The 17,500-nt window shown below is 37.0% G+C and overlaps 1 protein-coding gene across 1 annotated transcript in view; it reads left to right on the forward strand.

Annotated features, from left to right (window-relative positions):
* The window catches only part of Slc12a2 (solute carrier family 12 member 2), a 78,219-nt gene that overhangs the window by 53,659 nt on the left and 7,060 nt on the right, over nt 1–17,500 (forward strand). Inside the window, exons 19-24 of the mRNA XM_028777123.1 lie at nt 5,485–5,564; nt 9,768–9,893; nt 12,230–12,277; nt 13,589–13,711; nt 14,961–15,072; nt 17,391–17,477. Of these exons, the coding sequence (XP_028632956.1) occupies nt 5,485–5,564; nt 9,768–9,893; nt 12,230–12,277; nt 13,589–13,711; nt 14,961–15,072; nt 17,391–17,477 (576 nt within the window). The remainder of the gene's footprint in view (nt 1–5,484; nt 5,565–9,767; nt 9,894–12,229; nt 12,278–13,588; nt 13,712–14,960; nt 15,073–17,390; nt 17,478–17,500) is intronic.

Here is a 17,500-nt window from a genome sequence, read left to right on the forward strand (position 1 = left end):
CTATCTATCTATCTATCTATCTATCTATCTATCTATCTATCTATCTAATCTAATCTAATCTAATCTAATCTATCTATGAAGCTTCTACAGCAGTAGATTTCCAAATGATTTTTTTTCAAAACCTGCCTTTAACCCGTAGTTATTCCTCCCCAGATTCACTCCTACCTTGCCTCCCATCTTCCACCCCAGTGTAACATCTCATTCCATTGTTCCCTTATCGTATTTTATACTACTGTGCTGTTTCTTCACTCTTGAAGGTCACTCTTCCCCAGTACCCTCTTAATAAATTCCTGACTTCTAGAGTATTACAAATAGAAAGCAGGTCTGAATATTTAAAGGTAGCATCAGAAGTGAGAGAACATGTACCATGTTTATCTTCCTGGATTTGGTTGCCTTATTCAGGATGAGTGTTTCCAGTTCTGTCAATTTACTTGTGAATTTAATAATTTTATTTTAATAGCATTATATAATTTTAATTTTTAATAACAATAATTTTAATTTAATAATTTAATAACAGCTGAATAATCTTTCATAGATATATTAGATGTGAACTAGACAACAGTGGTGTTTATAGACCCTGCTTTCTCTGTAGCCTCGTATACTTCTTCCTATGCTGTAGCTGTAACTGAGCAGAGTTAGATGGCAAAATGTTGTTTTATAAGGTGTTTATTATGTCCTTCACTGAGAAGCTGCAAAGATTTGATTTTGTTCCCACTTAGACAAATTCTACTGCTGGTCTCTGGTTCATCCCTTGAGTTATTTTCGTTGTTTGCAGTTATACATATTTGTTTGTCTTTTCCACTTGAAATGTTCTTATTTCCTCTGTGGTGTTGTTCCTTGTGAACCTTAGCTTGTTCACAACACTTTAACTTCATTATTATAGCTTGTCTAGTGTGTTCGTTTTACTCTGTGGTTACTTTGCCTCTCTGGTTCATAGACTTTTGTGTATGCATTTAATCTTTAATCTTAATGCTTTTGTAGGCCGGGCGGTGGTGGCGCACGCCTGTAATCCCAGCACTTGGGAGGCAGAGGCAGGCGGATTTCTGAGTTCGAGGCCAACCTGGTCTACAGAGTGAGTTCCAGGACAGCCAGAACTACACATAGAAACCCTGTCTCAAACAAACAAACAAACAAACAAACAAAAAAACGGAAAAACCAGTGCTTTTGTTAGAACTGAATTCTTTAATGAGTGGAGTTTCTTGGGTTTTGCCGTATAGAGTTGTTAAAATTTGAAAATTACTTCCTTTTCCTAGTACTCTAGGATTGGCTCAATAATTTTTTACATTGAGAATTCTCATTGTGCCATATCATTAGACAATATTATTTGTTTAAAAAAAACAAACATCAGGGAGAAAATCTTATCTTTAGCAAAGTGGTTTTAATAGGAAATTCAGATGCCAGTTTTACTTGTAACTCACTGGAGTTCTGTCTACTGGAATTCCTGCTGTGTCTACAGATTTTTTTTTCATAACTTATTTGAAAAGTCTTTCAAGAAATGATCAGAAGTCATGCAATAGGTGACAAATAAGAATCCTTGAATTGTTAGGTGATTTTGAGGACTTTGTGCCCTCTGGTTATTTGATGAGGAGAATCTCCTTGGAGCTACCTAGTTCTGTACTCTGTGCATTGTATATATGGTAACTCAGAAAAGGAAGACAGCAGAAATAAAGATTAAATCATGAGCTATCAAAATCTTTAAGCTGTGCCGCGCTGTGCTATTTCCTCAAGGCTCAAGAACAGTCGGATGGACTAATTATCCTAGAAAACAAAGAAGCAGCATTTTGGAAAATGGTTCATATATACCGACTGTATTAGTTGTAGTTGTAGTTGATCATGATAGCCCTAGAAGGGGTCTGTCTGAATGCTTCTAGAAGTTAACAGTGTTCTGTTATGTTGTGCATTTTTCAGTCACTTATAGACAATACATAAAAATGTTCAATGGTTTTCAAAGCCATTATTCATTAGTGGTTTTGTTAATGTTATTAAACTTACATATGTACGTGTATGGGCAAGCCTTGGTACAGCTCTGGAGGCCTGAGGGCAACTTGCAGGAATCAGTTCTCTTCTTGTACTATGTGATTCCCAGGGAATAAACAAGGGTTGTTGGGTTTGGCAGCAAAGTGCCTGTATCTACTGAGCATGGCTCTTACTGTTTATGTTTTTGTGTGTGTGTGGTACTGGAGATTGAACCAAAGGGCTTTGCACATGCCTAGATATGTACTATACCAGTGAGCTGATGAAGACTATATCCTTCTTCCTGCAAAACCATCCAAACTGTTTTCCTGTTCACTATGTGACTAAGGCTGGCCATCAATTCTGTGATCTGTCTGTCTTCACCACCCAGTTGTTGGAATAACAAATGGTGGTTACTGCCACATCCAGTCATTGTGAAAGGGTTTTTTGTTTTTTTTTTTTTTTTTTTTTTTTTTTGAGAAAGAGTCTTTCATTAAATTGCCCAGGTTCCTCTTGAACTTGATCAGTAGCCCATTCTCACCTTGAATTTGATTTCTCCTGACTCAGCCTTAAAGTAATGATACTACTCAGTCTTTGTCATAAATATCCTCTAATGATTTACTTGCAGTTTTAAATATTTGTGTAATTGAGGTATGCTTTATATGTTTTTATTAGCAATATGTAAGATTTGAAATCACAAATTATTTTCTATAATTTATAGCAAAAATGTCCAAGTGTTTTATTCACAGTAAATTCCAAATTTATTTCCTTACATTCTCTAAAGAAAATTGATAATCGGCCGGGCGGTGGTGGCACACGCCTTTAATCCTAGCACTTGGGAGGCAGAGGCAAGTGGATTTCTGAGTTCAAGGCCAGCCTGGTCTACAGAGTGAGTTCCAGGACAGCCAGGACTACACAGAGAAACCCTGTCTCGAAAAACCGAAAAAAAAAATTGATAATCAATTTATGTTGATTTACTTAACAAGCTGGTTATTTCTTTAGAATTAGAATTAGATCCTTCAAGATGTTAGAAGTAATGTCTATTAATCTTCCTTTTTTTTTAAACAATGACTTTTTGATCTTAGTTAACTAATTACAGAAACGAGACCAAATTATCTCTTTCCCATTCTAGATAGATGGATGGATAGATGGATGGTCGGACAGATGGACAGATTTTGTTATACTATATGCATTCTTTATTTGTTTGTAAGAACAACAGTTGTTCTTAATAGATGAGCCCTCTCTTCAGTGCCAGTTTTTTAGTTTTCAGAGTGTGGACTCTTAGGCCTTCAAGGTTTTGTTGTATCTAAATTCTTGCAATGCCTTAAATTTTTTTTAATTATTATTTTTTATATAATATATTTTGATCATATTCTTTCACCTCCAATTCTTCCCAAGTCCTCCTGCCTCCCTTCTCACCCAACTTCATGATGGATGTTTTATGTCAACTTGACAGTAGCTAAAGTCATCTGAGAGGAGGGAACCTCAATTAAGAAAATGCCTCCACAAGATCAGGCTGTACACTAGAGTGTAGGGCATTGATGTGGGAAGGTCCAGCTCATCGTAGGTAGTACCATGCCTTGGTTGGTGGACTTAAGAAAGATCGCTGAGCAAACCAAGGGAGACAATCCAGTAAGTAGCACCCTTCTATGCATGACCTCTGCATCAGCTCCTGCCTCCAGGTTCCTACCCTGTTTGAGTTTTGGCTTGATTTTCTTGAGGGATGGATGCTCACTTGGAAGTATAAGCTGAAATAAACCTCCCTTTTTCCTCAAGTTGCCTTGGTCATGGTATTTCATCATAGCATAGTAACCCTAACTTTCTCAAAAAAAAAAAAAAGAAAGGCATTCCCTCTTTTCAGGAGAGAGAGAGAGAGAGAGAGAGAGAGAGAGAGAGAGAGAGAGAGAGAGAGAATGAGAGAGAGAATGAGAGAGAGAATGCAAAAAGAAAACCAAATAACAACAACAAAACCTCAACCAGACAAAAACCGCACAGAAAATATAGAATTTATTTTGTTTGTGTTGGCCAGTCAATCCTAGTCATGAGGCCTGCCCTGGAGCATGGTTGAAAACCTGAGACTGGGCCCTAGGTGAAAATGTACTATTGTTATTCTGCTAAGGAAAGATAACAATAAGATGACTGCTAATGACAAATCTATACTAGAGCTCAATTTTGATTAGAAAAGGTTCTTCTTGTAGTAGATGGTAATTAACATAGAGCCTCATAACTGGACAGCATGCTAAGACAGAGACTTTGGAGTGCTCAGCCCTGAATGGTTAGACTATCAAACCCCTCCCCTCAAGGCTCAGGGATCCCTGTGGAAGCAGAGGTAGGAGTGTAAGGAGAGCAGCCACATCCAGGCACACCAGGATTGATGCACAGACTGCCCGCTTGGAACCTGCACAGGCGTTTCTAAACTAACTTTGAAAAAGTAAAAACTATTCTTAAAATACTTTCTGTTAGGGTTGGGAGATGGCTCAGTTAGTAAAGTGCTTGGTTATGAAAGCATGAGGTCCTGAGTTTGATCTCTAGCATTCACATAAGAAAACTGGTCACGGCAGCATGACTACAGAATCTCAGCTTTGGCTGACATGGAGATAGGAGAGATTTTGGGGTGTGTGGGCCAGCCACTCTAGCTGAATTGACAAGCTCCAGGTTCATTGGAAGACCCTGACTCAAAGAATTGTAGTGATTGGGGAAGACACTTGATGTGGTCTTCTGAATTCTACAGGCATGACACCAATACCTGTATACACATACATTCACACTCATAGACAATCCTTTTCAAAATGTTTGCACATGTGAAAGCCTGTTCTTATTCGCAATAGAATTTGTTTCTTTACCTTTGAATCTTTTTCATCTTTATCTTAAATTCACAGGGAAAATGCCTAAGTGTAATTGTGGTAGGATTATTGTAATAGCTGTTTTCTGATGTAGTTCCTTAAACGATAAACATACTGTTGGAGGGGGCTAGTTGGTACAGTGGGGAAGACCTTGTCTCTTCCAGAGGACCCAAGTTAGGTTGGTTCCCAGCACACACTTCAGGTGGCTTTTGTGCTCACGGACACTCAAGTGCACATGCCCACGAACAGACACATAATAAGAAACAAAACATAAAAACAAAAAAACAACCAAACAAACCTGTTCCTACTCTAAAAAGCTGCTACATGAGTCAGTCACCATAGTTTATGGTGGGTGTTCATTATGGGAAGTAAGTTGTGAGGTGGTTTTATTGAGAGTAGATACAGAAAACAAGATCACACCTAGACTGTATGGCATGCGAGGTCATGTATACATAGGTTCCTGACCAGAGCATCATGTGGCACATCACTCTAATACATACTTACAGTTTTCAAGGGTGCTACAGAAGGTGTGGGATAGGAACTAGCATGATTCATCTCTCAATGATTGATCTTCTGAGCATATTAAAGAAAACATACTTAGAGCTGAAAGTCGTTTTAGAGATCTGTGATTTCCCTTCATTTTATACAAAACATAAACAATTACTGTGATTTCTTCCCTCCATTATAGTGATGCTTTTGACATACAATATGGAGTTGTGGTTATCCGCCTAAAGGAAGGACTGGATATATCACACCTGCAAGGACAAGGTAAGTACTCTTTAGCATAGGATTTATTTTTCATTGTTTATTGGCTATTTTATTTATTTACATTTCAAATGTTATCCCCTTCCCCTATGCCTCTGTGAGAGTGCTTCCATTCACTCCTGCCTTAGCTCCCTATTATCCCCCTACCCTGTGGCTTCAAGCCTCCACAGGGCCATCTGCTACATATGCAGATGGAGCCATGGGTCTCCCCCTCCCGCCCCCAGCCATGTGTACTCTTTGGTTGGTGGTTTAGTCCCTGGGAGCTCTGGGGGGGTCTAGTTGGTTGATATTGTTGTTCTTTCTAGGGGTTGCAAACCCCTTCAGTTCCTTCAGTCCTTGCCCTAACTTCTCCATTGGGGTCCCCACGCTCGCTCAGTCTGATGGTTGGCTGCATAGATCCGCATCTGTATTGGTCAGGCTTTGGTAGAGCTGAAGTACGAGTTACTTTGTGAGAAAGTTGTGCCTAATTGTTGTAAGTTCTTCACCCACTTTCATAGAAACCATCTTCTTCATGTCACATGTTCACCATCTTAAGATCAGATGTGCTTGGAAGCCAGCCATGTCTGTGTCTTCTTTGTACAGCTCATATGATAGTTTTTTCTCCATTAATTATTATTAATAGTATAAAATTTAGTAGAAAATTTAGTATAAATCATAGCCTTAAGAGAGACAGACATTGGTTATGGTTGTAAATTGGCCAAATTTGTTTTTAAAAAATAGGTTGAGAAAAATATTTAAATCACTATTAAATATCTAAATTACTACTTAGACTGTAAAAGATTAAAAACACAATGTATAATCTTTAAAGTATTTTAAAACGAAGGTTAACACCTAATTTGAGATATAACAACTTTCTTGCCAACTTTATGAAAATGGGAATTTCCATATCCTTCACAGAATTTTACTGATTTAAAAAAAAATTGAATACCATTTCCTCTTATCAGTTAATTAATGAAATCATCAGATTAGCTGCGTTTAGATAGATAAGAAACATAAACTTTTGTAATTTGTTCATGGATTTAAACTAATTTAAGATTAGTCTGCTCTCTGCCTCTCCCCCTTTTATTTTGTAAGACTGAGCCTGTCTTAGGTTGTTCTGACAAGAATGCCTTCCTTACACTTTGGTCTTAAGTTGGCAAGGCTCTGTGCAGAATCTTACCCATCCTTGGCTTGCCAGCCTGTTAATTTAATAACTCTGTCTGGGGGTCCATTTTCAGGTTCAATCAATGTACTTTGACTGCCAACATGTTGATGTTGTTAAAGACAAGCTTTAACACGATGGTCAGGAATAAAAGTTCCCAGGACAAAGAGGGCTAGCATGATCAAGCTATATATGCTATTCTTAAAGCTTGACCAAAATAGAAATACTGACCTCAGGCCATGGGTAATTTTATCAGCAGTATCTGCCACATCAAAGCTCAGCAGAGCAGCATTCTATAAATTCATAATCTCACTATAGATAGTTAAAACATCCAGAGAGGTGTTAGAATTATGCCAAATATATTGCAAGTGCCTTTAAACTTTTTCCTAGTCATAATGACTACCACTGTAAATTTTAGAACTAACGAGTCCAATGATATTCAGCATGACACTCAAGATGTCTCCTTACTCTTAAACTCTGAACCTCTTTCCAATAATTTGAATAGGATAAAGAGCATCAATCCGTTCTTCCAAATGCCTATCTAAATCCTCTTGTATATTCAACACATTAGTAAACTTTTTTGCTAAATAATTAACAAAAGTAGCTGTCTTAACTTCTTGTGTCAAAACCATTGCAGAAGCAGTGGTGCTCGGAATTAATGTAATTAAAGCTGTTACACCAGGAATCATCAAGCCTACTACCCTTTTGCTTCTGCTTAAAGCCTGACTCAGTTCTTCTAGTACTTGCAAGCTTTTTTCAGAAGACCAAGCTTCTATGATACCCAGGATAATAAAACAAAAGTTGGTTGATAGACCTCCGTAACTGACATGCTGGATTTCAACACACTAACACAGTTAAAAAGTGTACAATCAGTGCAACTCACATTAAATATTATAGAAGAAACAAAAGTAATTTTAGCTTGACAATTAAAAGAGCCTTAACACATGTACTACACTTGTTTGAAATCTAGATCCTGCCCCAACTTTATCTCTCACTAACATAACATCATAGAGAACTGCAGCTAACTTCCAAATATGTCTCTGAAAATGTCCAGAACCAGCCTTCCAAATGAAAACTGTTATTTCTAATACTGGATTAATTTCTAGACCAGTCCATAATTGAGTCTGAATAACTGGTCACATTTAAGAAAAATACAAGCATCATTAAGGATAATAAGGCATTTGTTAAGAAAATAATGAATACGTTTATTACTCTCTTCTGAAGCTTTATCAGAGTCTACTAATTGGAAGTCAGTTATATTTATTATACTAAGAGAGTAGGATCCTCATCAATAGATAGATACATATAGGAAAAGTCAGACTACATCTACAAAGAGTCAATAATATCATGCTGCTGCTTCAAATCCCACATGATGCTTTAGATGTAAAGTGAAATTTTAGTTGTCGTAGAAGACACACAGTTAGGAATGTAGATCCGATAATTACATGAAAGCCATGGAATCCTGTTGCTATAAAGATTGTAGATCCATAGATACCATCTGAGATGGAGAAGGAGGTCTTGATGTATTCTGAGGCTTATAGAGCACTAGAGACCTAATATAATAGTATTATCTTTTTGATTAGTAGAAACCTTTTGATTCTCTGTTCCACAAGGTCTAGAAACTTGAGGCAAGGCAGCTTGTCCCATCAGGGGTATAGGTAAGCAAAGGTGGGGTCGAGAACATATGTCCAATACAGCTTCCTAATCACCATTGTCAGAGTACTCAGCAAGCTCACAGGTCAACATCATTCTTTGTCCTGGCATCAGCATGTCTCACCCATGGCTCTGGCAGCCACCATGGTTCTTCAGCATTCTGCAGAAAAAATAAACAAACAGAAAGAGTAGTCTGCAACTTTGAAGAAACACTTTGAGGTATCTATGAAACAAGCAAGCGTGGCTTGCTGTAAATGTTTTTTCTTTTTCTGGAATGAACCTGGAGGAACCTCATTTGAAGTCTTATAACAGTGACTAAGTTTAGAGAACGTCACTCATACCCATTACCACTGCATAGTTAGAAGTGTGCTCCCTTTTCCTCAAAATTATAACACATTATTCAGTCCTGTCATTTACTGAGAATTGAATGTGACTGCAACATTTAAAAACTATCTCCTACCAGGTTTGGTAGCACACACCTTTAATCCCAGGACTTGGGAGGTAGGCAGATCTCTGTCTGGGCTACAAATTGAGTCCAGGATAGCCAGGGCTATTACACAGAAAAACCTTGTCTCAAAGAAAAAGAAAAAATAAAACTATACATTTATAATCATTATGAAGCCTGTTTTTTTAAAAGCCTTGCCCGTTGCTAAGATCTGGTGTTGGACTCATGTGGATGTTTTCTAAACCTCCAGCCTTTTTCCAGAATTTTATAGCCTGGGCAGCTTTGGTGACTTGTCTGTCAGTGCCCAGTGACATCCCTCAGGCTTGTCATGAACAGTACAGAGGTACATCCTCTTAACCCTTAGTTTAATGCTGGCTCCTGGTCCTGTAGCTTCTATTGTTTCTCTCCATCTACATCAGTGATGGGAATTATGGACAGACTATCAATTTTGAATCTTTTTTTTCTTTATACGTGTTTTTACAGTAGAAGTTAAATATTTACTTATTATTTACCAAAATCTGAAAGCGCTTTTAGAAGAATTGTTCCTCCACTGCGATTATTACGCAAAGGCTGTACCTCAGACATTGACTTTGCAGTCGTGGAATAGTTTCCTGGGGCAATGTCTCTGTGCATGTGAACATGTGTTACATCTACATTTTTTTTGTATTATAACACCTTTTGAGAGAAGATTTTTTTTGAAAGCCTATAGATCACCATTTTGCCTATTATATCACTACTAGTCACTAGATTATTTGTCTAAATTTCTCACTCATTACTTAACTCCCCAGAATCTAACTTAGCCACTTGTGGTTGATATAGTTAAATGGATAGTCATTTTAAACATTATAGGTGTTTCTTAAATTAGTAATCACAGGGAATTCTGGTTACCTTTTAATTATTAATCCATGATACTTTGAGTAGTTAGAATATGATTTTGATACTGTTTTAAATACTTTCATATCTATAGAAGAATTATTATCTTCACAAGAAAAGTCACCTGGTACCAAGGATGTAGTAGTAAATGTGGATTACAGTAAAAAGTCAGATCAAGATACTTGCAAATCATCTGGTGAAAAACCTATTACACAGAAAGGTAAGTTTCATTCAAACAAGATTTTATTAACAGTTATATTTTAAATGGAGACAGTTGGCTTTCATGTATAATATGTATGACAAGGTCTCTTTTCTTAAGCTAGAATTGTTTGTTTCTAGTTGGCCAGATAAAATTTGCTCCTCAAAACTGACTACAAAATGAATAGCAATTTTAAGGTATTTGTTTGCCTTAAGTAAAAAAGAAGTCATACCAATTGATTAGTCGCTAACATGATCTTTAGTTGTTTACTTTAAATATTTTTGTTTTAAAGTGGGAAGAACACATTCTTTTTCATGAGGCTTACAGATAATTTCATCTCAAACTGTATCGTGTTGTAAGAAGGCAGAGGGATGACTTCCAAATCTTACTCTCCCACCCTCACTCTCGTCTCTCCATCTGTCCTGTTCCAGCTGATCCGCAACAAGAAAGAAATCTGCACTGTAAATCATCAAGCCAGTGTGTGCTTTTGATTTCTCTAAGATGGCTGCTATCCTCTTCATGAAACTGATAGCTTTGGACAAGCCATGTCTCTGTGCAATTTATCTTTTAGATTATTTGAAAGCATTAATGTTGCCTTTTATTCTTTTCTTTCCTGTGTAACTTGCCTAGTGTAGTAGTCGAAAGTGTAGCCTGCACACGTTTCTTCTCTTTTCTTTTCTGTATTGTCTCTAACTTCATAAGCCTTTTCTGTTATTTTTGCATTTATTTTAATTTATATGTACATTCTTTTACCCCATTTTCTTGCCTGAGACAGACTCTTTCTGTATAGTCTATGAGGAATCAATGTATGCAGTCGTATTGATCATTTCCTAGAAGCTACTCTGCATCACATCTAGGTAGATATTAACACGTACATTAACTTAGGAATGTATGCTACAACTTCATGTTTTTAAGCAATAGGAAGCTAGGTTAGTACATTTCTACTCTGTTGTAAAAATTTAGATGTGTTACCCCAATTTAAAGACTCATTTGGGGAGTGAGTAAGACCCACTTGGAAAAATACTGCTAAGTCTTCTGACTTAACTTGAATTTGCTCCCTGGGACCCTCAGGGTGAAAGAAGAGAATTGACTCCTACAAGTTGTCCTCTAACTTTCATCCACCTGCATAAATAAATAATATTATAAATAATTTCAAATGCCACTGTCTTTTACATTTAAACTTTTTAAAATGAATATAAACTACCCATCACTATATTTTCAAAGGCAGATATTAAGTATTTATAACAGTAATATCTATAGCTTAATTAGTTATTTTTCTATAACACATATAAAAATTGTTATATAGCTTGATTCTCTGTTTTCTATTTGACAAATTCTCAAAATCAGCATATATTAGAAGGGTGGATAGTATGTAAAAACATTATAACATAGTTATATAGGCACAATATTTAGTTTTATCTGTCTTGCTTACTGAGGTATATAATATACTAGGGGACACACATAAACACACACACACACACACACACACACACCTGTTACTGCTTGGCTTATGCCAGTCCTGATCTCATTTAATCAATGCCTGCAATTTTACAGCCTTAGGAAGTAGGTATGATTTCTACCAATGAGAAAGCAACCAGCTCTGGCTCACACTAGGAAAATATTAGTGACACCATTGGGAGCCAAGGAGTCTTACTCAGGATCTCACTACAGAATGTTCTTTCTTTTGTAAGTCTTGAGTTTTGCTTGCTTTCAACAACAACAACAACATCAAATTATGTTCAGGAGGAAAAGGAATTTTTTTGCTTACCCCAGAAAAAAAGTTGGTGAATATTTAAACATAAATTAGTAAGTGTATGCATACATGTATATGTACATGAACTTAATTTGAAGAAAATGACTCCTTTATAAACTGACATTTACATACAAGACTTCTATCTCTGATTAAATTTCTTAATATTTCAAGTACAGATTGACTTGTACAAATACTAGGTGCTTTTAGTCTTGTGTGGTGACATAGTGACATGTTTAAGGCTATGTATTATCTGCAAAGATAATAACTCAAAGTCAGGCTTCCATTCTACACCCTGTAGTTTGACATTGTCAACTAATTTCAAGTATGAAAGCTTAAAGTTTACAAAATCTGCTGGCTTTTTTGAATAATTTTGCAGAAATAAAATTTCAGGGTGGGTGTTAATCATTCACTCTGTGTGGTATATAGAAAATATGTTCTTAAGATATTAAACACTCAATATAAAAAATAATTTTCAGTCTTAATTATTTCTCATGGGCTTTTGCTTCACACTGTCTTGTTTATAATGTGCTCTATTTACATTTCCAAACTTTATGGTTATACAGGCAATTAACTTCATATTTTGTGTTTTTTAAACATAATCTAGATGAGGAAGAGGATGGCAAGACTCCAACTCAGCCACTGTTGAAAAAAGGCAGGCATTGTTCGTCATTTTATTTCATTCCCTTCATATTGTTAACTCTTTAATTCCAAGCCTATTGTTTTCCTTTTTATTTTAATTTAGTTTTAATTTCCATGGTGAGGTGATGTTACAGTTATCTATTAAATGCAGATTAGCAAAATTCATATTGTTCCAACTGAAGCATTAAACCCACTGGGACAAGCTGTGATTTCACAGTCTTTTGAACCATCATAGTGTTTCTGAAATACTCAAACCTGGAAAGGCAAGGTTTTTGTTTTTGGTTTTTATTAACTAAACTGCATGGTTGAGAGGATACGCAGACACAGGAGCAGGTTTCTGCGCGGTGTCGCTTACATTCTTCACCATCAGTTGTACCCAGCCAAATTCTCGATTTTGATACTAATATATTTTTGTTTCAAAAATTGCGATATTTCTCACAGTCATGCTGCGTTTGGGAGATACAGTCATGTCAGCGTACATGAATTTTATGAGAAGGAGAGAGAGGTGAGAGTTATGGAGCAGTGTGGTTTGGTAGCCATATTTCATCATGCAGAATCATTTGTCATGTTTGCTTATGTCATGGCAGCATGAAAAGTGAATGATGGACCTTCTGGAAAACGACCAGAGTTCCTTCTGTGAATTTCTGTTTTTAAAATTGTGGTACTGGAGTTTCATTTGCTTGCTCACAGAGTCAAATGCTGATTTTTTTTTTTTTAATTTCCTAGAAATGTAACTGGGAACTTCTTTCAGACATGCAGCAAGTTTGTATCCTTTCCAAGGAGTTCCCACCATCTTTCTGTTATTCAGAGAAAGATGTAGTTATATGGCTTTAAGATTGGGCATCCCATATTGAGGGGACAGATGATAAATGAACACATTTCCCTGATAATTGTAAGAGTGATTGATGTTTCCCCAATCATCTTGCAAATACAGCTTTTATTTAATACTTTTGAACTCATTGAGATACCAGATAATAAAAGAAATATTAAGGAACCAAGTGTAAAACTTGATTTGTTAGCCTAAAGTAGCTTTCAAAAAAAATTAAGCTTTGTTAGTAATTGTTTGGTATTTAGGATTCCTGCATATTTGCCAAAGTATTAGACATTAGGATAATTTGGATGAGTTTGCCTATTGTAAAACAAAAGGAACTTTGTACTCAAATTATCTGTTATAAGCTCCTTCAGGCTTATGATGGAAGCCATATACAGCTATCTGCATATAAATATCTGAATTTACAAATGGTAGGAAATTCTAGGAATATAGTGAACAGAGATTTAACATTTACTTCCCTTATGTCATAATTTTTTTTGCTTAATCCTTCAGAATCCAAAGGCCCCATTGCACCTTTAAATGTAGCTGACCAAAAGCTTCTGGAAGCTAGCACACAGTTTCAGAAGAAACAAGGGAAGAATACTATAGATGTCTGGTGGCTGTTTGATGATGGAGGTAAGGCCAGCAATGTATCTATTTATAAAGAACTACTGAAAATGTAAGAATAGTGCTAAGAGATGGCATACATTTCCATGTGTTCACCCCATTCAAGTTTTCTCAAACAGCGTAAGAATCAGTGTGAGAATTATGTCTTTTCAGGGTCCTTCATGCTAGATGTTCTAGCTCTTCCTTGAACTTTATGACTATGCCATTTTATTAACTATTATAGACAAGTTTATGGAATGTCACTCAGTTTGGAATGGAGTTAATTAGTCAAAGTCAGTTTCAGGTTATGAATCTTTCGCAGAAATAGCATGGAAGTGGTACTGTGCTTTTCTGTCTATGTCTCATCAAGAGTGTGATGTTGAGTAAAGTTTTTTTCAGGCTTATCCACTGAAAAGTTGCTTTACTCTCTCTATGATTACAAGTGTGGTAATCTTGGAGGTTCTGCAAATAAACCGTTCTTCTCACTCAGGTTTCTGAATTGATTCTTGTGGCTCTGGCATTTTCACTTCTATCAATCCTTCCTCAACTGGCTGGATTCATTGTAACAAAGAGCTTATCTCTTCATTTTAAGTCATTGATTCTTACTTTATCCAAAAGGATATAATGTGTTGTTATCATTTGTTTGGTTTTCAGATTGTCCACATCTAGCCATCAGAATCTCCCCTTGATTCCTTAGGCTGATTTAATGTGTTCATTTGTCAAAAGGCATGCATTTTGGGAGTTCCTTCCTGAAATAAGATGACATACTAGGCTTATACCCTCCTTGTCATGGAAAGAACCTTTTATCTAAGAACTCTTGGTTCCTTTTAGTCAAGAGTAGTATTTAGAAGAAGAAATATGGTTGTGGCTTCTTGGATAACACTTTGTTACGAGGCTCTCTCAGTGGACAAAGCTGGGGAAAATATATAATGTGTATGTACTGTATAGAGCATTAAAGCCGATTCCAATCTACCTTTTCTCTTTTCCTCTTTCTCATTTCAGTGTGAAACTTGCTCGTACTAGGATGTATTCATTTCCTTTCTATATGAGCTAATTTTCTGACTGCCTAGGCTACCCTCTGATTTGATTGCTTACATAAAGAACTGCAGTTCTTGGACTGGACCTTGACTTTTGGACCTCCCTCCCTGACAGAATTGTCAAGGGAAGACAGAAAAAGAATTTTACTTTGATTGTAGTTTTTTGAGAACAAGTTGAAACTAATTATTTTGTTTGCAATGTTAGGATTTAAAAAAGGACTTACTATATTTTTGTAATTCAGGTTTGACCTTGTTGATACCCTATCTTCTGACTACCAAGAAAAAGTGGAAAGATTGTAAGATCCGAGTATTTATTGGTGGAAAAATAAACAGAATAGACCATGACCGGAGAGCGTAAGTTTGTTTTAAGTTGGGGAACATTAATCAAATAGCCCTGTCATGATAGAGATTTCATAAACACTACATGGGCCCTGAAGTATTAACCACACTATAAAAGTCTCCTTAAATCGAACCTCATTCTCTTTCATTTGACCTCCATGTTTAAGTTATAAATACATACTTTTCCTTACATGTTCTATTTTAACTCATTGGGAGTTTAGAAAGTCTTTACTAATACATTCTCTGTCAGATGATAGAAGTTTATATATGGAGACACTGGATGGATGTGGAGGCGCCAGGAGTGCAGCATACTGTTTGACCTGCATGTCAGTCTGCACTGCCCTGAGTCTGGTTTCTGGTGCTTCTCTCCCGACCTTGTTCCCACAGGGTATTGCCCACATTGCTCCCAGTTTCATGTAGAGAGTCTGAGAGTTTTGACTGATCTCCCGCAATCCTGTAGCCGCTTCTAGACAGTGTGAGTGCTGCAGTGTGGCAGTGGGGGTTCTGATGGTCTGTCTTCTCCTTTTCCATCTTGTCCCCATTCAAAATATGTCCTTCATGCTGTACTCATTTTGGGGATTTCAGGCGTTTTGGTCTATCTGTTTTGTTTCTTGTGTGTATATTTCTTCATTGGCCTTGTTCATCTATGTAAATGTGCTGTGCAACAAGACTTTTCTTGGGCCGCAACACACGCACATCTACTCACTCCAGATAAGGAGCCCAATACATGACATACAGACACTACCAAAGTCCAGCTTGTTAAACCAATGAGTTTTATCGGGGTTACTTACAGGAGTGTAAGTGAGGGGTCACATGCAGGAGCAGAAGTGATTCAAAGACAGCTACATTGCCAAAGCCCACCCCAGCACGGGTGACAGCTCACAGAGGCTGTGAAACCTAGAACACACTGCACAACTTGCAGGCAGTCAGCAGGTTGAAGAGTGGCCTTGTTTGTGCCTCTTGCAAGAAACTCAGGTCTAAACCTCTTCCCAGCAGCTTACCTGGTTTCTCCTTCTAAACAGCGGGTCCTCTGGTCTCAGAGTCGTCTTTGCAGCTTGGCTTGTCTGAGAGTGACTCTCAGCAGCTTTATTGCTTCCTCTGGGAGAGAGGAACCCAGCAAATATGGTCAATTTCAGGAACTTCCTGAAGCTATTTTGGGTTACCTTCCTACTTAAGCTAACATTTCTCTGCAAGATAGAGTGTATCAAGCTGGGAAGAAACTGTTACACAACAAAGTGCTTCATTGTTTTGAAGGCAGCTCAGTTCTCAGCACTAGGCCTGACTGTATCTCCCCTTTCCTCTCTCCAGCACATTTCTTTCCTGAATTAACTAATAGTTGAGACCACTCCTGTCACTCTTCTTTAACTTTAGTCTTGTAGGCTCTTTAACACTTAGCAGACTGTAGTTAAGATATACTAGAATTCAGTTAGGTATTTTCACTTCAACAATGAATTGTGTAGAAAATACTTCTCATAGCATCCTTTTTTAAAGCTTTTTTATTAAACACAGGGTCTTGTTTTGTTGATTGCTTCTCTTGGGTGCTTCAGCTTACTGTTTTTACCCCTAGTGTTCTATGACTCCTAACCCAGACCTTGTCCCAGACCTTATCCCAGACCTTGTACATGGCCTTTATTTACCACATATCAGGCTTGGTCCTATGAACTGAATCTTATACATGGCTTTGAAAGTTTTATTGGGTCTTAAGATATTTTAAGATACATCTAATAAGTAATAACCCCAAAATAACTTAAAAGAGGCTTTCTTGTTATTAAATATATATTTCCAGTATGCTTTGACTAAAATTCATTTTTAATCAAGCTAGACGTCCCATTTCATTCTGGACAGTCTTCTTTGCTCACCCACGATTAGGTGCTGTATTAGTTACTTTCTCATTGCCATGAGGTGTCTGAATGACACCTTGAGAAAAGGGAGGACTTGTGATGGCTCACATTTCAAGGGTACAGTCCATCATAGTAGAAAGGTATGTTGGCTGCAGTGTGCAGCAATTGGTCAAATTGTGTCTGTAGCCAGGAAACGGAAGCATCACTACTCAGCTTTTCTGGAAATTTACTTAGTGACACAGCCAAAAGTATGTCTCCCAAGTGAGTCCAAATGCACCACCATGTACATGTAAGCAGGGAGGTAACAGACTATAGTCATCTCTACTTAGGCAATTTTAATGCTTTCTTTTTTAATGGAGAGTATGAGCTAATTCAGGAAATGTGTGCAGCAGCTGATAGACTTTTTCCTCTAAGTCATCTTCCCACATATGTAGGGGGAATGCTTGTGAACATGCTTCTTACCGTGTCTGAATTCTGTTCTTCTTGTCATAGGATGGCTACTTTACTGAGTAAATTCCGAATAGACTTTTCTGATATCATGGTCCTAGGAGATATCAACACCAAACCAAAAAAAGAAAAGTAAGTTGCTGGATAAATTATTC

Source organism: Grammomys surdaster, unplaced genomic scaffold (genome assembly GCF_004785775.1).
Source record: "Grammomys surdaster isolate TR1022 unplaced genomic scaffold, NIH_TR_1.0 278, whole genome shotgun sequence".
NCBI classification, from domain to species: domain Eukaryota; kingdom Metazoa; phylum Chordata; class Mammalia; order Rodentia; family Muridae; genus Grammomys; species Grammomys surdaster.